This window comes from Drosophila willistoni, unplaced genomic scaffold (assembly GCF_018902025.1).
Source record: "Drosophila willistoni isolate 14030-0811.24 unplaced genomic scaffold, UCI_dwil_1.1 Seg533, whole genome shotgun sequence".
Taxonomy (NCBI): Eukaryota; Metazoa; Arthropoda; class Insecta; order Diptera; family Drosophilidae; genus Drosophila; species Drosophila willistoni.
The window spans coordinates 78,284-94,798 of record NW_025814461.1 but is presented as its reverse complement, the minus strand read 5'-3'; the positions used below and the strand labels follow the sequence as shown (position 1 = coordinate 94,798).

Sequence of the window (16,515 nt, the reverse complement as noted above, 5' to 3'; positions counted from 1 at the left end):
AGCTCTAACCAGACTTGAATCTACTACCGCCTTGAAGAACGGCAGGTACGAGGTCGGTCTAGTGTGGAAAGACCCTGAAGTTTTATTACCTGATAGCTACGCAAACGCACTAAAACGGCTTAAATGCCTACAAAAGCAATTTTCCCGACAACCACAGTTGAAGGAGCAAATCACCAAGCAAATCGACAACCTCGTCGAAAAGAGCTATGCTCGCATGCTGACGCCGGAGGAAATAGCTGCACCAATCCGACGGACATGGTATCTACCAACCTTCATAACTAAAAATGCAAATAAACCAGAGAAGGTCCGGGTTGTATGGGATGCAGCCGCCCAATCCGGTGGCAAGGCCCTGAATGACTACATCTGGAGTGGTCCAGATCTCCTAAACTCCCTGTTTGACCTCTTACTCTCATGCGCAAAGGTTTCTGTGGTTCGACAGCAAATCCGAGAGGCAAGAGCCTAACGTCTATGTTATGGAAGCGCTTACTTTCGGAATCAATTGCGCACCATGCATTGCACACTTTATTCGTGACAAAAATGCAGATCGATTCTGCCAACAGTACCCTCAAACAGCACAAGCCATGAAGGACTACCACTACGTGGATGATTTTATATACAGCGGCGACAACTACGTGGAAGTCGGAAACATCGCAACTCAAGTCAGAGACATCCATGCAGCAGGTGGTTTCCACATACGCAATTGGTCTTCGAACTCAAAGGAGGTCCTACGAATACTAAAGGGCGATTCGCTACTTCCCGAAGCTGTCGAAATTACCGCAACAGAAAAGGTACTCGGCTTATATTGGATGCCGAACTCCGACGTATTCACATTCATCTGCAAGTTCGCCAGGCTGAAGCGCAACGTTTTAGACAGCGACAAAACACCAACCAAACGCGAGCTCTTGCAAGTACTTATGTCAATGTACGACCCACTCGGCTTTATCTCATGCTTTACAATAGAGCTAAAAATCCTACTGCAAGAAGTCTGGAGAAGCGGCATTGGCTGGGATACTGGTTTGCCCGACGCATTGTTACCCAAATGGATACGGAGCAAAGCTGAGTAACCGAATCCAACGCAATCCAAGTTTGTCAATTAACTCGAGTTGTTATTGGTCCGACTACAAGACTGTTCTCAAATGGCTTCGTATGGATCCACGAAAGTTTCAGCAATTCGTCATGCACCGCGTGGGCGAAATACTGGAATTCACAAACGTTAGCCAATGGAACTGGGTTCCAACCAACCTTAACCCTGCATATCTTGCTACTAAAACAAACAACACCAATAAATATAAAACTTGGCTACACGGTCCACACTATTTGCTGCAGGATCAACACGAGTGGCCAAAATGCGATGATTTGGGGCCACCAAACAATGCTGAAGTCAGGCATAACATACTCTTCATCGACAATTCGCCGATGGAGCTAAAACTTAACGCGGAATATTTTTCCGACTGGCGCAGGCTATATCCAGCTTTAGCGCGCTTTATTCTCTACATTGAGAAACTGAAAGCGAAACAAAAAAAGGCATCGCCACCTACAGAGGTGTCTTACGAGATGATTCAGCAGGCACGCACACTCCTACTGCGGAGAAATTCGCAACTTAAGGCGCAACTTAAAGAGAGGTAAACCTTTAAAAACAAATTCTAAACTCATATGTTTGAATATCTTTCTAGATGAAAACCAGCTCCTACGTACCCGAGGGCGAGCAGAAAACCTAAACGGCCAAAACCAAATACTGCTCCCATATGGGCACCACATTACGCGGCTCATAGTGAACTGGTATCATGAGGAATGCACCACACATCCCATGAGACGTGTAAAAATGAGAGCGCCATGCCTGTTCCACCGCAAATGGCTCCCTTGCCCATCGCCAGGCTGGCTGCCTACCAACGTTCCTTCACTTACGTCGGTATCGACTACTTCGGGCCCCTTCTAGTTGCTGTAGTACGGCGAAGCAAAAAAAGATGGGGCGTTATTTTCACCTGCCTAACCATACGGGCAGTGCATATAGAACTGGCGTGCTCTTTGGACACTGCATCGTGCATAATGTGCATCCGAAACTTCATCAATCGGCGCGGGACCCCGAGAGAAATTTACAGCGACAATGGCACTAAAAAGATTATCTGTGACAAAGCGCAGACGATCAACTTCAACGCCGTGCAACCGGCGTTCGATGACATCAAATGGAAACTTAATCCACCAGCCGCTCCTCATATGGGGGGAGCATGGGAGCGACTTGTTCGTTCCGTCAAGACTGTACTCTAAGCAATCTGCCCAGCGAGAAAATTCACCATCGAGGGCCTACAAAGCGCACTCTGGGAAGTGGAATTCATCCTAAATTCCAGACCGCTTACTTTTGTCTCTCTGGACAGCAAAGACGGCGAGGCTATCAGCCCTAACCATCTACTACTAGGATCAGCAAGCAACTATAAACCAGTCTTCGAAACCATACATACCGTACAGCACATGTGGCAAGCTGTACAAGAATTCGCCGATCAATTCTGGCAACGATGGGTACGCGAATACGTTCACGATTTAGCCAGACGAGGAAAACGGTTTACGAAGAGACCACCAATAGCAGCTGGAGACGTCGTTGTAATATTGGACGAGACTCTGCCCCGAAATAGATGGCCAAAAGGTATAGTCGAGCAAACAATCCTGGCCAAAGACAACCAGGTGCGTCAAGTGATCATCAGAACTGCCAACGGGACTCTTCAACGGCCAGCTGGCTAAAGTAGCTGTATTAGACGTCGGCTGTTTTGGAGCAAAGCAACCCCTGAAGAGAGCAGCTTTACTGGGGGGGAATGTTGCCGCCGAAATTCGCTTACTGCCCAGCAGACCCGACGCAGCCACCAATGGCTTAACCCATATCACTCATTCTCTTTCATTTTCATACTTATTCTTAAGCGCCAGCCTACGTGCTGGGAAATTAACCGTTGCATCTTGCGCTTTAAGCTTACATGTTAGGTTCTATGCTTGTTACTAAGCGGCGGACAGAACAGTTTGGTTACAACCGCGAGTAAGGGCGATTAATTAATAGCGGCTCGCTTACAACCATAGCGGCTCTCAAACGGCGGCATAATAACGACTCGCATACGGCACACACACCATACACACAGCATAAGAAATACACGTGGAAGAAATAAATGAAGTATCACGTGAAAAGTAGAGTGTTTTCTTGTGGGCCCGCTAAAACATCGAACCTTAGCGCCAAACTCAACAATAACGTTAGATTATTTTACCCTGATTAATCCTTTTTCCTGACTGAACCTCAAACTTGTGTGAAGCACGAACTTACTAATACGAATTTATTTGAAATTTCAGTTATCCAGATTCCAGGCTTGAAATAGAATAGCTTTATTTACTTGTGAGTCTGGAATGTCCTTTACAATATATTCTATCAAGCTCTCATCGTCCAAACTCACTGGTTTGGCAATTTCCATTAAAGCATACAAATTTACATGTAAAGTCTCCTATCTTTTCTAAGAACTTTGCGATAATATTCTATGAATCTCAGCTGCTAATCGTTTCGAACCAAATTCTTTGCAATGCTGCTTTTAATATCTCCAAATTGTGTATACCATGTTGACTTCGAAAAAATGATTTGGCTGTCGCAGCTAACAACTGTTTGGCATATATAAAGGTCTGTAACTTGTTCCATTGTACTGTAATAGCACACTCTTCTATCTGTTGCACCCACGAATCAATGTCGGAACTACCTGAGTCGGAAAAATAGGATACACTGCCCTTTTAAGATGTACCAAGATCGACTAAAATTATTTGTAGGCAGTTCGCCCGTAACTGTTACTACTGATTCTTCCTCGCTATCCTGGTCTTGAATTTTGTAATGCGTAAAAAGTCTATTCTGTAAATCGCGTTTTCTTCCCACTGTGCTAAGGTTCAATTCGGCCAACTTATTTCGCAAATCTGCGACTCGCAATCCCATAACCTCGTCAAGCTCAATATTACAATATTTTCTTTGTTCAATACCAATAATTAATGCTAAGGTTAGTTTGAATAAATTCAATTAACCATTAGAACTATCTATAGTCCCCAAAAATTTACCCAAGTCCGCTCCTGCCCCACGAAGTCTTCGTTTAATTTATGCCAGCGGGTTGTCGGGCCTCTCCTGACGTTTTCTCTCTTGCCGCGTCCAGCTTCTGCCTCTGCCAACGGGTTGCCCCTGCCTCTGCCGACGTTTTACCTCGCGTATTTGGGCATCAACGATTTTATGCAATAAATCCAGCATAGCCTATCTCGCTTGCTCTTACACAATGATGCCGACAAAAAAAGCGTTTGCTTTGTCACTTCTTAGAAGTTGATTTGTTGTCTATTTCACTCACACAGTGTTATATGTATGTTAAATTTTTAACAATATCCCGGACGAGCTTTTTCGGCCTCTGGTACCCACATAAACTTTTTTTTTTGCGGACAAAACGTCTGTTGTAGGGCATGTAAGATCGGAGAAATTTGGAATAAACCTACGGTACCACCCGTAAATACCAAGAATCCCTAGGACTTTCTTCAAATTTTAGGGGTCGGACAGTTTAGCAAGCATGATATTTTATCAATAACATAATCCAAATAATTAATTTTGGTCAGAAGTGTGCAACACATAGAGGGAAGCATTTCCGACCATATAAAGTATATATATTCTTGATCAGCACGACGAGTGAGTTAGTTCAATCCAAACTCCCTATACCAGCAATGGTCCCTGAAATCATACAAACATTACGTATGTGTTTCGGTCGGCCAGAGCATATTTTGCACAACTTACTGGAAAAAACGCGGCAACTACCCGCAATAAAAGATAAGCTTGAACCACTTATCGAATACGGACTGTGTGTACGAAACATCTACCCAACGACGGAAGCATGTGGACTCACAGGTTACATACAAAACCCGATGCTCGTACAAGAGCTACTAGAGAAACTCCCCACACAATTGAAGCTGCAGTGGGCAATGTTTCCCAAAGACACTAAGGTACTATCAATGGAATCTTTTAGCAAATGGATCTACGACATAGCTGAAGCAGCAAGCCAGGTAACATCGCCGCTTTACCATAAGAAGAGCGGAAGCCTAAATCATCACACAGAGGCACCTAAGGAGCAGGTCAAGGAAATTACGTGCGTCGTATGTAACGAACCTGGGCACAAAATACACAGTTCATCGTTCAAAGCCACGCCACATCAGCGAAAGATGTCTTTTCCGAAAAATCACAAGCTCTGCCAACAATGCCTAAACGGGTGATGACAGTTTAGATCACCAAAAGTGCCAAAGTGAAAAGGTTTGCGGCATACGAGGCTGCCGAAGCAAACATTACCCATTGATCCACGAGATGCAGCCAATACCAGAGGCTGCGATACCCAGCAGCCCAAACAGGCCAGCTATGGTCACCAACGTGCATACGCCGGAGGGCAAGCACACCCAGCGATCCAGAAAATCTGGCTCAACATATTTCCGTGTCATTCCAATACAAATCATCAATAAAACAAAAGTCACTAACACTTTTGCACTTCTAGATGAGGGATCGGCACTAACGCTCATCGACAACAAGGTCTTTAAGCAACTCTCTTAAAAGGAGTTCCAGATCCACTGTGCCTAAAATGGACCAACGATACAACACGCGAAGAAAATGCATCGGAACGTGTCACGCTTACGGTTGCCAACCCACATAATGGCAATCAATTCTACTTGGAAGAGGTTCACAGTGTAGATACCCTGGATCTACCTGTACAGTCTATCGACATAAGGGCTCCCGCCAAAGAATTCCCCCACCTAGCGGGACTACCGATAGCATCATACACCAACGCACGCCCAAGCATCCTAATCGGCACAAATAACTGGAACCTCGCCGTACCCCTTAAAATCAAAGAGGGGGCATGGCACCAACCAATAGCGTCAAAGACGCGACTGGGATGGGCACTACAAAGCTCCACGCCATCAAGGGCCACTAGAGCTAATGTCAGCGTTCACATGTGTGGATGCCGAGACGCAGACGCCAAGCTGCATGAGATCATCAAACAAGCGTTCTCATTAGACGCTACCACAGTAAAACCGCTATCATCACCAGAAGAAACTCAAGCTCTAACCAGACTTGAATCTACTACCGCCTTGAAGAACGGCAGGTACGAGGTCGGTCCAATGTGGAAAGACCCTGAAGTTTTATTACCTGATAGCTACGCAAACGCACTACAACGGCTTAAATGCCTACAAAAGCAATTTTCCCGACAACCAAGCAAATCGACAACCTCGTCGAAAAGGGCTATGCTCGCATGCTGACGCCGGAGGAAATAGCTGCACCAATCCGACGGACATGGTATCTACCAACCTTCATAACTAAAAATGCAAATAAACCAGAGAAGGTCCGGGTTGTATGGGATGCAGCCGCCCAATCCGGTGGCAAGGCCCTGAATGACTACATCTGGAGTGGTCCAGATCTCCTAATCTCCCTGTTTGACCTCTTACTCTCATGCGCAAAGGTTTCTGTGGTTCGACAGCAAATCCGAGAGGCAAGAGCCTAACGTCTATGTTATGGAAGCGCTTACTTTCGGAATCAATTGCGCACCATGCATTGCACACTTTATTCGTGACAAAAATGCAGATCGATTCTGCCAACAGTACCCTCAAACAGCACAAGCCATGAAGGACTACCACTACGTGGATGATTTTATATACAGCGGCGACAACTACGTGGAAGTCGGAAACATCGCAACTCAAGTCAGAGACATCCATGCAGCAGGTGGTTTCCACATACGCAATTGGTCTTCGAACTCAAAGGAGGTCCTACGAATACTAAAGAGCGATTCGCTACTTCCCGAAGCTGTCGAAATTACTGCAACAGAAAAGGTACTCGGCTTATATTGGATGCCGAACTCCGACGTATTCACATTCATCTGCAAGTTCGCCAGGCTGAAGCGCAACGTTTTAGACAGCGACAAAACACCAACCAAACGCGAGCTCTTGCAAGTACTTATGTCAATGTACGACCCACTCGGCTTTATCTCATGCTTTACAATAGAGCTAAAAATCCTACTGCAAGAAGTCTGGAGAAGCGGCATTGGCTGGGATACTGGTTTGCCCGACGCATTGTTACCCAAATGGATACGGAGCAAAGCTGAGTAACCGAATCCAAACGCAATCCAAGTTTGTCAATTAACTCGAGTTGTTATTGGTCCGACTACAAGACTGTTCTCAAATGGCTTCGTCATGCACCGCGTGGGCGAAATATTGGAATTCACAAACGTTAGCCAATGGAACTGGGTTCCAACCAACCTTAACCCTGCAGATCGTGCTACTAAAACAAACAACGCCAATAAATATAAAACTTGGCTACACGGTCCAGACTATTTGCTGCAGGATCAACACGAGTGGCCAAAATGCGATGATTTGGGGCCACCAAACAATGCTGAAGTCAGGCATAACATACTCTTCATCGACAATTCGCCGATGGAGCTAAAACTTAACGCGGAATATTTTTCCGACTGGCGCAGGCTATATCCAGCTTTAGCGCGCTTTATTCTCTACATTGAGAAACTGAAAGCGAAACAAAAAAAGGCATCGCCACCTACAGAGGTGTCTTACGAGATGATTCAGCAGGCACGCACACTCCTACTGCGGAGAAATTCGCAACTTAAGGCGCAACTTAAAGAGAGGTAAACCTTTAAAAACAAATTCTAAACTCATATGTTTGAATATCTTTCTAGATGAAAACCAGCTCCTACGTACCCGAGGGCGAGCAGAAAACCTAAACGGCCAAAACCAAATACTGCTCCCATATGGGCACCACACTACGCGGCTCATAGTGAACTGGTATCATGAGGAATGCACCACACATCCCATGAGACGTGTATTAACAGGATTCGAGGCATGTTTTACATACCACGCCTACGAGTCTTATACATGCGGAGCATGCGGCCAACACTGTAAAAATGAGAGCGCCATGCCTGTTCCACCGCAAATGGCTCCCTTGCCCATCGCCAGGCTGGCTGCCTACCAACGTTCCTTCACCTTTTCACCTGCCTAACCATACGGGCAGTGCATATAGAACTGGCGTGCTCTTTGGACACTGCATCGTGCATAATGTGCATCCGAAACTTCATCAATCGGCGCGGGACCCCGAGAGAAATTTACAGCGACAATGGCACTAACTGCTGAAAAGATTATCTGTGACAAAGCGCAGACGATCAACTTCAACGCCGTGCAACCGGCGTTCGATGACATCAAATGGAAACTTAATCCACCAGCCGCTCCTCATATGGGGGAGCATGGGAGCGACTTGTTCGTTCCGTCAAGACTGTACTCTACGCAATCTGCCCAGCGAGAAAATTCACCATCGAGGGCCTACAAAGCGCACTCTGGGAAGTGGAATTCATCCTAAATTCCAGACCGCTTACTTGTGTCTCTCTGGACAGCAAAGACGGCGAGGCTATCAGCCCTAACCATCTACTACTAGGATCAGCATGCAACTATTAACCAGTCTTCGAAACCATACATACCGTACAGCACATGTGGCAAGCTGTACAAGAATTCGCCGATCAATTCTGGCGACGATGGGTACGCGAATACGTTCACGATTTAGCCAGGCGAGGAAAACGGTTTACGAAGAGACCACCAATAGCAGCTGGAGACGTCGTTGTAATATTGGACGAGACTCTGCCCCGAAATAGATGGCCAAAAGGTATAGTCGAGCAAACAATCCTGGCCAAAGACAACCAGGTGCGTCAAGTGATCATCAGAACTGCCAACGGGACTCTTCAACGGCCAGCTGGCTAAAGTAGCTGTATTAGACGTCGGCTGTTTTGGAGCAAAGCAACCCCTGAAGAGAGCAGCTTTACTGGGGGGGGAATGTTGCCGCCGAAATTCTGCTTTCTGCCCAGCAGACCCGACGCAGCCACCAATGGCTTAACCCATATCACTCATTCTCTTTCATTTTCATACTTATTCTTAAGCGCCAGCCTACGTGCTGGGAAATTAACCGTTGCATCTTGCGCTTTAAGCTTACATGTTAGGTTCTATGCTTGTTACTAAGCGGCGGACAGAACAGTTTGGTTACAACCGCGAGTAAGGGCGATTAATTAATAGCGGCTCGCTTACAACCATAGCGGCTCTCAAACGGCGGCATAATAACGACTCGCATACGGCACACACACCATACACACAGCATAAGAAATACACGTGGAAGAAATAAATGAAGTATCACGTGAAAAGTAGAGTGTTTTCTTGTGGGCCCGCTAAAACATCGAACCTTAGCGCCAAACTCAACAATAACGTTAGATTATTTTACCCTGATTAATCCTTTTTCCTGACTGAGCCTCAAACTTGTGTGAAGCACGAACTTACTAATACGAATTTATTTGAAATTTCAGTTATCCAGATTCCAGGCTTGAAATAGAATAGCTTTATTTACTTGTGAGTCTGGAATGTCCTTTACAATATATTCTATCAAGCTCTCATCGTCCAAACTCACTGGTTTGGCAATTTCCATTAAAGCATACAAATTTACATGTAAAGACTCCTATCTTTTCTAAGAACGTTGCGATAATATTCTATGAATCTCAGCTGCTAATCGTTTCGAACCAAATTCTTTGCAATGCTGCTTTTAATATCTCCAAATTGTGTATACCATGTTGACTTCGAAAAAATGATTTGGCTGTCGCAGCTAACAACTGTTTGGCATATATAAAGGTCTGTAACTTGTTCCATTGTACTGTAATAGCACACTCTTCTATCTGTTGCACCCACGAATCAATGTCGGAACTACCTGAGTCGGAAAAATAGGATACACTGCCCTTTTAAGATGTACCAAGATCGACTAAAATTATTTGTAGGCAGTTCGCCCGTAACTGTAACTACTGATTCTTCCTCGCTATCCTGGTCTTGAATTTTGTAATGCGTAAAAAGTCTATTCTGTAAATCGCGTTTTCTTCCCACTGTGCTAAGGTTCAATTCGGCCAACTTATTTCGCAAATCTGCGACTCGCAATCTCATAACCTCGTCAAGCTCAATATTACAATATTTTCTTTGTTCAATACCAATAATTAATGCTAAGGTTAGTTTGAATAAATTCAATTAACCATTAGAACTATCTATAGTCCCCAAAAATTTACCCAAGTCCGCTCCTGCCCCACGAAGTCTTCGTCGGGCCTCTTCTGACGTTTTCTCTCTTGCCGCGTCCAGCTTCTGCCTCTGCCAACGGGTTGCCCCTGCCTCTGCCGACGTTTTACCTCGCGTATTTGGGCATCAACGATTTTATGCAATAAATCCAGCATAGCCTATCTCGCTTGCTCTTACACAATGATGCCGACACAAAAAGCGTTTGCTTTGTCACTTCTTAGAAGTTGATTTGTTGTCTATTTCACTCACACAGTGTTATATGTATGTTAAATTTTTAACAATATCCCGGACGAGCTTTTTCGGCCTCTGGTACCCACATAAACTTTTTTTTTTGCGGACAAAACGTCTGTTGTAGGGCATGTAAGATCGGAGAAATTTGGAATAAACCTACGGTACCACCCGTAAATACCAAGAATCCCTAGGACTTTCTTCAAATTTTAGGGGCCGGACAGTTTAGCAAGCATGATATTTTATCAATAACATAATCCAAATAATTAATTTTGGTCAGAAGTGTGCAACACATAGAGGGAAGCATTTCCGACCATATAAAGTATATATATTCTTGACCAGCACGACGTGCATGTCCGTCCGTCCGTCCGTCTGGATCAACGCAAACGTAAGAGCTACTGGACTGAAATTTTGCATGTAGGCTTGTGTATACTGGGGTTGTATATCTCGGATTCAGCCGGATCGGTCCACTTTATCATATAGTTCCCATACAACCGCCAAAGTCACGAACAGTGACTTTTCTCAATAACTTCGATATTTTCTGAGCTATTGTCGTGAAATCAAATATTGAAGCGTTCATTATACCTATACCCAACTGTGCCAAATTTTGATCAAGATCAGGTAACTATATCATATAGCTCCCATAGAAACGATCTTTCGAAAACAGTGACTTTTGTCAATAACTTTGCTACTTTTAACGCGATTGCTTTCAAATTAAACATTTGTTAGTTTAATATATCTGTTAGTGGCTTCGTTATTTCCTATACTAAGATTGTAGGCCGTTCTTTCGCAAACATAAGCCTTTTTAGATAAAACGTTTTTACACTTCGATGGCTATAGGTAAGGAAAAAGTTACCAAAAAAATTGCAAGGGCATACAAACTTTGACGCGGTCAAAGTTAGCCCCGGCCCTCTGTTTTTTTTTTTTTTTTTTTAATGCACCACAAGAATAGTGTATTAAAAGTTTAGATCGATCAGAGTAAAAGTTCTGAAGTTATGGGCAGTTGAACGCATGTTGGCCGACTGTTTTATATTAGATTTTTGGATGTCCAAAACTTTAAAACGCTTTTCTAAAAAGTTGCCATTTTTAATATCAAAATCTACTGGACGAATCGTTTGGAAATTTTGCACAGTATTTCTTCACTAAATTCTTCAAGTAATGCTGTCGAGTTTTATTTCAAGGTCCCGCCGGAGATTCCCTAAATCTCACTCAATTTTCAATATTTTTGGATGAAAATTTTAATTAATTTTCTATAGGAGTGTTGATCGGCAAGTTACCAGCTTCAAGGATACTCTACTTCTCTTACTACTATTAATTTATTAATTTTCTATAGAAGTGTTGAGAATCAAAGACAAGTAATTTTCATCTGATATTTTCTTTGATTTATTGTCGACCAATCGGCAAAGTTACCAGCTTCAAGGATACTCTACTTCTCTTACTAGAGAATAAATAACCCTAAAATAACCCAATCTTCATTCGTTGAATTCAAAATATTAACTGATTTTATTTACAAAAGTACGGAGTTTATATAGGGAATCTTAGGCTCTAGGAGGTAACTATTCTACTTAGAAGATCTTATTCTATTACGACTCAAACCCTACGTGTTCGAGGGTTGAACTGTTACTGTTTTGGGCACGCCGTCGGCCACTTGACATCCTGCCGTTGTGATCTTTTGGGTTAGTTTAGAGCAACAACTGTTTTTCCACAACGTGTGTGTCTGATTGTAATTTTAGTAATGCGCTAGGTTAGTTTGTATCAAAAGTACAGTTGTATTATATACTGTTTAGTCCATCTGATTCGGAGAAGCCGCTTCAGATAAACACGATGTTTATTCTTAATCAACCGATGTCAGATTGTTTAGGAGATTCGTCTTTTGGTTGCTTTAGATTAATAGTATTTTATTTTATTTCTTAACTGTACTTATTATTATTTGTTGTCGTTAATATTAATGTTCTCTCGATATCTGTCCTACTCTCCTCAACACTCGGCATTGACTGACTCACGCGCTAAACTTACCTCTTTCTCAGAGAGTGATTAAAAATACCGGGATCGAAGAGAAGCAGGAGAGCGAGTGTGACCGTCTCTCCTTCTACAACTCGACTGTCTTGACCGTAAGATCTCCCGATCTTTACATAATTAACGTTACAGTTATCATTATTCTCATTTGTTTAAGCATAACTTTTAGTCACTTCTTCGTTTACCTATGCAATGCTCCAAATACTCCAAAAGTTTGTTTACGCTTTTGCTGGTGTTGTTTGCTTGACATTATTGTGTTTTATTTCCATAATTAATTGAGCTTAGTTTGTTTACGCTTTCGCTGGTGTTGTTTGCTTGACACCATTGTGTTTTATTTCCATAATTCGGAAAATAAAATAGTTTAAACAGTTTTTTCTGTTTCGGGATTAGTGTTTGGTGCATTTTATTTTTTATTTTTTTTATTTTTCTCTCTCGTCATTGCTTCTGCAGTTGCTTTCTTTCATCGCCCCATTATACCATCAGTGCTAGTGGTTTTGTTGTTCTCTCTGCTTGTGCTCAGCTAAGCGCTCCCGTCCGTTGCCTGTCCACCTTCCTAATTTATCTTCTGCTTCAAAAAACTAATAACGTCTAGTCTTTGCATTCGTTATCAAAATGTAAGAGGACTTCAAACCAAGCTCCCGAACCTGTTCTGTGATAGCCAAACCTTTTCGGCTGACATATTAGCTTTCTCTGAAACTTGGCTTAACTCCTCTGTTTTGGATAATAAAATTCTTTCTAATAACTTTATTTCTAATAGGCTTGATCGTGTTGGTCGTCGTACCAGTGGAGTACTCATTGCTGTTAACTCGAATCTGTGTTCAAGTGTTGTGCCGATTGATCTGCCCTTAGGTGTTGAGTTTATTTGCGTCAAAGCTACATGTTTCAACTTTAGCTTATATATTTCTTGTTCATATATTCCTCCAGCTTCTGATATTATGACCTATATGCACCATGCTGATGCTTTGCAAACTATTTTTAATCGTCTTAAATTTCAAAATAGTTTGATTTCAACTTGCCTAATATTTCTTGGCTCCGATAATTTAGCAAGCATAGGTCCCATTGTACGATTTTCCCTCTAAATTTTGCCATTAGCCTGTGGCAATCTTAATTGTTTAACGTTATTCTGATGTACAAACAGCTCGAACTCTGATGACGTGAAACAGCTTCCTCTATCTGATTCTACGGAAAAGAGTCGACTCTAAGCCGTAAAATAGTTTTTAAGAGCCAGCACCGCTTCGTTAGTATTCGTCGTCATTGTTGGATATAGTCTGGCGAATTTTGTAAAACCATCAATAATAACAAACAAATGCTTTTTGTTTCTGCCTGATGATATAGGACCACAATGATCAATGTGAAATAGTTCAAAGGATCGATTCCCTTTAGGAATACTGTGCAATATTCTTTCCTCTTTTCCCGAATTTGGCGAATACTCAACACACTTTAAGCAATTTCTAACGTGTTTCACAACTTTCTCCTTTACGTTAGGAAACCAATACGTTTTCGTAATGGCATCCATTACTTTATCTTTGCTGATATTACCTAGTTCGTTCTGATACTTGAAAAGGATTGACTCTTCCATTTCACTCGGTACACAAAACATCAACCTTTCGTCATTGGTTTTCCTGTAAATTATTTCATTTCTCATTTCAAATAACTTATCCACAGCAAATTCCAACTTTCTTTTCACTTCCTGCAACTTTTCTGTTCTTGCGTATCTATATATATCTATATATGTATCTATATATGTGTATATATATATGTATCTATATTTGTATCTACAACAAATATGTATATTTGTTGTATATATATATAAGTCAATGCACAACCAAATTTGCCAGCTTTCTTAGGCACTAACAATATGGGTGATGCATACTCCGACTCAATAGGGTGAATGACCTTCTTCTCCATTTACCCGTCTAGCATCACCTGCAATTTGCCTTTCTCAGAATATGACAATCTTCTAGGCGCACAACTAAAATGCTCAAACTTTTTCCGGATTTTAAAATCTATCTGGATATTAGCAGTCTCTTTTCTTTCTTCACATTTTGTATCACACCTAACTTGTTCTTTGACTAACTCAATAACAGTTTCATTCCCACTTTCCATAACCATTTTGCCTCTACGTGTATTTTCTATTTCACTAACAATCTTGCTATCACTTTCTTTAACTATTTCGCTAAAAATTTCCTTTTCCTCACCTTCTGGTAGACAAGAGATTTTAATAAGTGAAACATCACTGCCTGAGCATGCTGTAATTAAGTAAGGATCAGTTGGTGTTTTTAAATATATCTCAACATGTCTTACGTTGTCGCACCATTTAGCTAGCTTCTCTTTATTAAGTGGCCACTCAGTGATCCAAGGCACCGCATCCGAAGCAGAACCCTCGCACTGTGTCGGGTTGCCTAGAGTCCTTGCTCATGTGGCTCTTCGAGTTGCAGTAGTAGCAATGGAAATCTTCTTTGGAACGCCTGGCAGTAGCGTCCACCTTTGTACTTTCTCTTGTTGCTCGCTATACCGGTAGCTGAATGCCTGAAAATACACGGCGTAATTGTGCAATGCCCTTGAATCCTCGAATCTGCATTTCCACAGGAATCCCTTCAATGGCTTTGTCTACTCGCTCCTCTTCACAATCTTTCAATCATTTCAATCTTTCAACTACATCAAATAATATCAATCTTTCATCGTCGCAAATAAATGTGTTATTAATCCTTGTCTTAAATTCTGAGGCGTTCTTTACATTGTATGTTGAGTCTGCCGTTATATTTTTTAATATGTTGACTATGTATTTGCATAGTCCGTATGATGGAGAACCAATTGATGAGCAGTTTGGTCTCAATGGCGTACCTTCTCTATGAATTTTAGGTAATCCGGTTGTGGAATTGATGTGTTTGTTTTAAGCTTATTTCGTTCGGTCCATGAAATAAGTTCATGTTTGTATAATTTTTCCACCAATTCGTTGTTTCTGGTCTGTAGTCTAGTGGTTGGGTCCTTCCTTAAAGTTCTATACGTATTTAAATCGTTAAGTATAAGTCGTTAAGTCTTATTCCCTTTATCTGAAGTTAAAATTAATATGTCATCATTCTGTCTTAGAAATTTCCTTGTTTGTTCCACTGTGTCAAGTATTGCATGATCAGCTGCGTCTTCTTTGTTAGATGTTTCGTGATCTTTTATTAATAAAGAGAATTTTTTCCGTGCTTCTTCTTGTTTCTTTTTGTCTTTAAGAGTCTGTACTAGCTCCTCTCCGTCTGCTATATATTTAAAGAGAGGGAATTTTCTCTTCTCCACTGGGATTGCGAACTTAGGGCCTTTCGCCAGTAACGCTTTTACGTCGGTCGGAAATTCTATATTCGTCTTAATTACAAACCAATAGTTTGTGTTGTTGTTGTTCTTGTTCAAGAGAACGCTGTTCCGTTGTTTTCGTAGTCTCTCATTTTTGGATTCGTGATGTCTCTTCAAAGTTGTTGATAATTTTTCCGCTATCGTACTCTCACTCTTCATGAATGTTTTAAAATCATTTTCGTCCAGCTGTTCTTGTAACTTTTTGGTTGCTTTTTTCTTCTCTTTGTTTTGTCTGGTTAGTATGTTATGTTTGTTTTATTAATAAGCTTAATATCTTTGTGTGAAAATTATGAGTATGTCTTTCTAATATTTGGTTAATGTCCGAATATGTGTCAGTATCTTTTGGGAAAATCCTATTGTATTTTGACTCAAAATTTTTGAGTCATTGCTGATAAATTTTGGGACTAATTTTGATTTCCTACATTTTAAAAGAAGTTTTATGCTAGACTTAAATTTACTGATTTTTTTGTTGTTGATTGGAAGCTTCTGGAAGATTCCACTCCAATCCACGTGGTTCAGAGATATTCAGACTCTGCTAATATCAGGATGTAGAAAATGTTCAGGTTGTGACGTGGGACAGCTCCAAAAAAGTTCGCGAGTCGAACATGTACCCCGAGCCCTCTAACCAAACAATTGAACGCCGGTTTTGTGTTGTATTGCGCTATATTCAGTTGCACAATTTGTGGGCACATCGATCGGTTAGATCGGTTGGCTGAAATCTTTATTTCAATGTTAATTCAAATTTCTCACATGTTTTTTTATTATCTTACATTTGTGTTTTTCTCTCCTTTTCACGTCTTTCCTGCTTGCCTAATT

The 16,515-nt window shown here is 41.8% G+C and overlaps 2 protein-coding genes across 2 annotated transcripts; both read left to right on the top strand.

The window, feature by feature from the left end:
* Positions 1 to 1,176: 1,176 nt before the first annotated feature.
* LOC124461574 lies at positions 1,177 to 1,718 on the top strand. Its single transcript, XM_047013092.1, has 2 exons — positions 1,177 to 1,622; positions 1,685 to 1,718. Exons 1-2 carry the CDS (start codon positions 1,177 to 1,179, stop codon positions 1,716 to 1,718), a joined length of 480 nt encoding a protein of 159 aa, XP_046869048.1.
* Positions 1,719 to 7,209: 5,491 nt separating this feature from the next.
* Positions 7,210 to 7,751, top strand: LOC124461573. Its single transcript, XM_047013091.1, has 2 exons — positions 7,210 to 7,655; positions 7,718 to 7,751. The coding sequence occupies exons 1-2, from the start codon at positions 7,210 to 7,212 to the stop codon at positions 7,749 to 7,751; spliced, it is 480 nt and encodes a 159-aa protein (XP_046869047.1).
* The last annotated feature ends 8,764 nt before the right edge of the window (positions 7,752 to 16,515 follow it).

Bases quoted from the DNA above. Each gene is read 5' to 3' on its own strand.
- LOC124461574 (XM_047013092.1), top strand. From the start codon at position 1,177: ATGCACCGCGTGGGCGAAATACTGGAATTCACAAACGTTAGCCAATGG. The intron at 1,623-1,684 runs GTAAACCTTTAA...GATGAAAACCAG, and splicing joins AAGGCGCAACTTAAAGAGAG to CTCCTACGTACCCGAGGGCG.
- LOC124461573 (XM_047013091.1), top strand. From the start codon at position 7,210: ATGCACCGCGTGGGCGAAATATTGGAATTCACAAACGTTAGCCAATGG. The intron at 7,656-7,717 runs GTAAACCTTTAA...GATGAAAACCAG, and splicing joins AAGGCGCAACTTAAAGAGAG to CTCCTACGTACCCGAGGGCG.